Source organism: Helicoverpa zea, chromosome 16, assembly GCF_022581195.2.
Source record: "Helicoverpa zea isolate HzStark_Cry1AcR chromosome 16, ilHelZeax1.1, whole genome shotgun sequence".
Classification (NCBI taxonomy): Eukaryota; Metazoa; Arthropoda; class Insecta; order Lepidoptera; family Noctuidae; genus Helicoverpa; species Helicoverpa zea.
The window spans coordinates 5,674,548-5,680,582 of NC_061467.1; the positions used below are offsets into that span (position 1 = coordinate 5,674,548).

At 37.9% G+C, this 6,035-nt stretch overlaps 1 protein-coding gene across 1 annotated transcript; it reads right to left on the reverse strand.

Annotated features, from left to right (window-relative positions):
• Window positions 1-1,519: 1,519 nt before the first annotated feature.
• Window positions 1,520-3,797, reverse strand: LOC124637840. The gene has a single exon (XM_047174541.1). It carries the CDS (start codon window positions 3,534-3,536, stop codon window positions 2,697-2,699), a length of 840 nt encoding a protein of 279 aa, XP_047030497.1. The 5' UTR covers window positions 3,537-3,797; the 3' UTR covers window positions 1,520-2,696.
• Window positions 3,798-6,035: the final 2,238 nt, after the last annotated feature.

Here is a 6,035-nt window from a genome sequence, read left to right on the forward strand (position 1 = left end):
AAAGTCACCGGGTACTCTAATATTACTGCCATACAACATTTGTGCAGCGGTTACGCCTGTATCTAATTTTATCGTTGTGCGTAACCCCAACATTACAGTTGCCAATTCGTCAACCCAGCATTTATTATTTAAGCGAGCCATTAACGCGGCTTTTAAAGATCTATGCCAACGTTCTACTAAACCATTACATTGAGGATGATACGGAGTTGTACGTGTCTTTATAATTCCCATTAAAATCATTAATTCTTTGAATAAGTTACTTTCGAACTGACGACCCTGGTCACTAGTGAGCTTTATGGGACAACCAAAACGACTAATCCAACCTTCATATAATGTTTTCGCTACGATTTCTGCAGTTATCTCTTTTAGTGGAAATGCCTCTGGCCAACGAGTGAATCTATCGATAATCGTTAAACAATATCTATAACCTTCTGGCGAGGTTGGTAACGGTCCTATAATATCAATATGTATATGCTCAAAACGTTTAGTACTTTTAAAGGACTCTAAATCGGAAACCGTATGTTTTTGAACTTTCGCTCTTTGACATTTTACACATGTTTTAGCCCAATTACCAATATCTCTATTCATTTCAGGCCAAAAATATCTATCTTTTACTAACTTTTTACTTGTCTTAATACCAGGATGACTTAAATTATGAATAGAATCAAAAGCTAAACGACGAAATTTTTCAGGTAAATATGGTCTTGCACTATTAGTAGACATTTCGCAATAAACATGTTTATCAGTATCGAGTAACGTTACACGTTTCAATATTACTTTACTGTTGTTGTTTGACGCCCTCAATAATTTTGCAAGCTGTTCGTCAACTTCCTGCGCAGTGGCGAGTTCTGCGAAATCTAACGTCGTGGGACATGTTATTGTTTCAACTCTAGATAATGTGTCAGCAACTATATTATTATTTCCACTAATGTGTCGTATGTCAGTACTAAATTCACTAATAAACATAATTTGCCTAGTTCGCCTAGAAGTTTCTCTATTGGTACCTAATTTAGTAAACGCGAAAGTTAATGGTTTATGATCTGTAAAAATTATTAATTCTTGTCCTTCAACTAAATTACGAAAATGTATGATTGCTAAATAAATTGCTAAAAGTTCTCTATCATATGTACTATATTTCTTTTGTGCTTCAGTTAATTTTTTCGAAAAATATCCTAAGGGTTTCCAATTTCCATCAACTTTTTGTTGCAATACTGCACCTACACTTGTGTCTGATGCGTCCGTCATCAATGACAAAGGTGTATGTGCCGATGGGAAATACAATAAGGTAGCATTTTTAAGATCATCTTTACATTTTTCAAAATTTTCCGTAGCTTCAGGTGTCCAATTGATTTTACTTTTATCCTTACGCTTTGAATTCCCTAAATATTTATTTAACGCTGCCTGATGATCAGCTGAATGAGGTATATGAGCTCTATAAAAATTTAACATGCCTAAAAATCTTCTAAGTTCCTCTACAGTATCCGGCTTTGGAAAATGAATAATCGCTTTAACTTTATCTTCTAATGGTTTAATTCCTTCTGTAGAGACTTCAAAACCCAAAAACTCTAATTTATCTTTACCAAAACTACACTTTGAAAAATTAATCGTTATACCAAATTCATTAAAACGTTCAAAAACTTTTCGTAAATGTTCTCTATGCTGCTCTTCATTTTCCGATGCAATGATGACGTCATCTACGTAATTAAAAAGAAAATCTAAGTCTTGTAAAACAGTATGATGCATAAAACGTTGAAAAGTTTGTGCAGCATTTCTTAATCCAAATGGCATACGCACAAACTCGAATAAACCAAACGGTGTTATGACGGCAGTTTTCTCAATGTCATTTTCCGAAACTGGCACACAATAATAGGCTCTATTTATATCTAGCTTTGAGAAAACCTTTTTATTATCTAACATATACGTAAAATCATGAAGACGGGGAACTGGATATCGATCAGGCTTGGTAATCGCATTTAAACGTCTATAATCTCCACAAGGTCTAATATTCCCGTCCTTCTTAGGAACAACATGCAAGGGACTTGCCCAAGCGCTTTTACTCGGCCTACAAATCCCAAGCTCTTGCAATATCTTAAACTCATTTTTAGCTTTTACGTACCTGTCTGGTGGTAACTGCCTGGCTCGTGCGTGCACTGGAGGTCCTGTGGTCTCAATGTGATGACAAACATTATGTTTAGGCGTTTCTTTGTACGAAACTGGTTTAGTTAGTTCTGGAAATTCACATAATAAATCATAATAAGGGCAATTATTTACGATAGTTTTCAAAGTGGGCTCACTAGAATTAGAAAGATTGCCTTTGGTGCTTAAATTAGTTATTTGATCGATTAACCTTCGTCCGTTCAAGTCAATTAACAACTGAAAATTAGCTAAGAAGTCAGCACCTAATATTGGTTGCTGTACGTCCGCTAATGTAAATAACCAACGGAATGCTCGTCTTAGGTTTAAATCTAATTCTAAGTACAATGTACCATACGTGTTAATCTGAGTTCCATTTGCGGCAAAGAGTTTATAACAACACTCACTTGTATTACCTTTCATGTAGGCTACTTTCCGCGGTAACACTGACACGTTTGCACCACTATCCACTAAGAAGTTTAAGCCCGATTTCCTGTCTCTGACACACAGACGGTGATTCCCGAAGGCACGGTCACAGCCTCCCGTCGCAGACTGCACCGACTCTAGTTTTCCGCTGGCTTGTCCTTGTCGTGTTTTTTCTTCCAGTTACATGGATCCACACATTTAGTTGCCTTGCTGCGATACTTATAATGGTAAAAACATAACCAATTTGGATCTTCGAATTTCCTTGTGCGACTTCTTGACCCTGACCTGGATCTGTTGCGTCTAAAGTTATTCCTTCGCCAGTTATTTGAACGGCCTCGTGATCTTGACTCTAAATTTTGTAATCTATCACTCAATTTGTTTATTGCCGAAATAATTTGGTCCTGAGAACCGGATGGGCCTGGTTCCTGTTTGACAGTCGCAACACTGTGTATGGGAGTCGTCGTTTCCATTATTTTATCCGCTATTGATGCTAATTTCTCTAAATCTTTTTCTTCCGTTACAGCTAAAACTCCTCGCACCGAATTTGGTAAATGCTTCTGCCACATAACTATGAGTGTTTCGTTATTTACTCGTCCCCTGGCTAGGTCTTGCATTTTTCTTAGTAATTGTGATGGTTTCTGGTCGCCTAATTCCATTTCGCCAATGAGTTTTTTTACTTGCCGCTCTTCGGATTCTTGATATATAAATATCAACTTATTCTTCAAGGTCTCATATTTATTTTTCTCAGGGGGATCCACAAGGATCTGTGTAACTTGCTCAACTGCGTCCGGGGGTAATTTTGAAATAAGGACCTGGTACTTTGATTCGTCGGACATCTTCTGAGGATTTAGAACTGCTTCTGCTTGGATAAACCATGTTCTAGGCGACTTCTTCCAAAATTCCGGAATTCTAGCTGTGATGGAGATGGACGACAGTTGATGTTCTTCAATAACGACCTTCTTGTCTTCAGACGACATTATAATTTCTTAATTTGACGCGCACTAATATTAAGCCGACACTACGTACACTTGTGTGAGTTGCCCCGGTCGTCCGATTCACTGAATTACAAGTCCAAATTCACTGGTTACAGTTCACACTTTCTCCACACGGGGTCACCAATTTAGATGGTGGGGTGTCGTGTTCAGAGATAAGTAAATAAACCGAATACTAATTAATACACTTTTATTTTCTGACTCCAATTAGGTTACATGGGATTTGGTACGGTCACAATATTTAGTAGCGTGCGTTGGTAGTGCGATATACGGGACAACTGGGGAGGCGAACACAATGCAAGTACAGTATGAACAATATTGATGCGTCAACAATTAGTGTAGGTCCCGCTACAGACTTATAATGAATACATCATTAAGTAGTAATAACGCGTTTAACGAGTATATCGGTATATGTGGATAGTGTGCCATTATTCAGTAGTTAATCCCATCTACTCTTGTACTCGTGGAATAATTTCACCCATAATTGTGGCTGCATAACAATTTGTTTGATCTGGTCCGGAGCTACAGTACACATCATACCATCACTGAATATTAAGAGTTTGTTTACGTTTCATGCGAGCATTCCCGGAGCCCATGTATTGTAAACAGTAAGTAAAAGTATTACGTAAGTATATTTTGTTGTATGTTCGAAGGAACGCTCTTCAGAAAACAAAATGTCGTCATCATAAAATATACTAACACAACAAACTGTTATGACAGTTGAATACATTTTATCTACACGAGAACATCTGTTCTATGCTACTTGTAACAAAATAAATGTCGTTGCAGATTATTTATGTGATGCTGAGCTTGCGACATGCTACGTAACGCAGCGATTGTATCACTGTGTTACTGTGCTACGGAAAGTGAGATTTGTATTGGGAGATCTATGAAAAACTGCCTCACAGAGTCCAGCGAGGCTTGTTAGTCCGCGTCGTTAAAATTTGAATGCCTTTTTACGGCGCGGGCGCAGCTATGAAACCTGCTTGCGCGGGAGGATCGACCACACACCTCGCATATCATAGATAGAACGTTGCGATTGCATCGACGGAAACGCCCTGCACAGAAAAAATATGAACGTAACACTAACCACCGTAGTTTTCGTCCAACTATTTGCTGAAACCCAGCCATCTGTTTGCTCAATTAATTGCGAAACGGCACTTAAATAATAATGTTTTTCTCCGTGTAACCCTTAATTAAGTTAAAATTTAAAATATATTATGCTGGTCGTGTCAGCTTCGCCTCATTACGTCTTCATCAACCGTGTAAGAAAACACGCCGACGATAAATCGGCGACTTTGTCTCACCTTAAATCGGTTGATCATTAATGATCTTGCATAATGTAATTCAGTAATTAACGATTTAAAACACTATTTTTACCAACATTAATCACGAATGATGTCCGAAATACCTGAACCATTCCCATCATTATCATCCATTATGTTGCACAACCCCATCCTTTAATGTAAAACCTAAAAACTGCTTAAGCCAAAATGAACTCTAAATATCTGCTTAATCCACAATCAATTTACTCTGTTACGCTGTAACACTTTTAGTGCTAAATTAAACTAACAGCGTACGATAAGGGAACGGATTGGCAATGTTATGGTCCAAATGTAGGCCGAACAAATAATGATAACACTAAGCCCACCACAAAGATAAGCGCTTCACAAAATATTTCAACAGGTACTGGGTTAAAATAGCTTTGTCGATAGCAATGCAAAAAAATGGGGCTATGAAAAAATGGTCTCCCGATATTTCTGTCATCCTTGTAGATTATCTACCTCTGTAGCTTTGTCAAGTGGTAGAATAACGGCACCTTAAATCTGCCGCTAAAACACGGTGAAATCAGCCTGTTTTCGTGACATAATAAAGAAGATATCGTTCACCACTCCATGGTCATTGCAAAGCGTACATCCATCGTTAGACATTTACATGATCATATTCACATCGATAAATGAACAATTACAACAAAAGATATCATTAACAAAGATCTAATCTCTAAATCAGTACGCGAAAGCCACAATCGATTTTCACAGAACGTATGCCTGGAATGTCATTTCATAGTAAAACATACCACCCACGGTTCGATCGATCACGTTGCAAAGTATTGAGTATTCTGATGAAATACCAGAAATTTTGCCAAGCACCGCGACGTTCACACACTTTCGCTGAGACAGTTTGGAGTCGACTCATGTGTGCTCGGACTTAATGGCCAAAGCAGTAAGACCTCGGACAAAATACATAATGCATACAGCTATTAAAGTTTTTAAAGCCCGCTGTAGATCACTTAATAATGGACGAGTACAACGTACAATATTACAGGCTTGGCGGGCCACCCAGGGAGTTCGCGGTGGGTTCTCTTGTTTATTTCCTATTATCTTATCTTGCTTTAATGATCAGTAAGGGTCACACGATGGATTTCTGTATAGCATTTATAAAATCACCTACCTCAGCGCGTCTGCTTTAAAGTGCCTCATTATT

Bases quoted from the DNA above. Each gene is read 5' to 3' on its own strand.
- LOC124637840 (XM_047174541.1), bottom strand. From the start codon at position 3,536: ATGTCGTCTGAAGACAAGAAGGTCGTTATTGAAGAACATCAACTGTCG.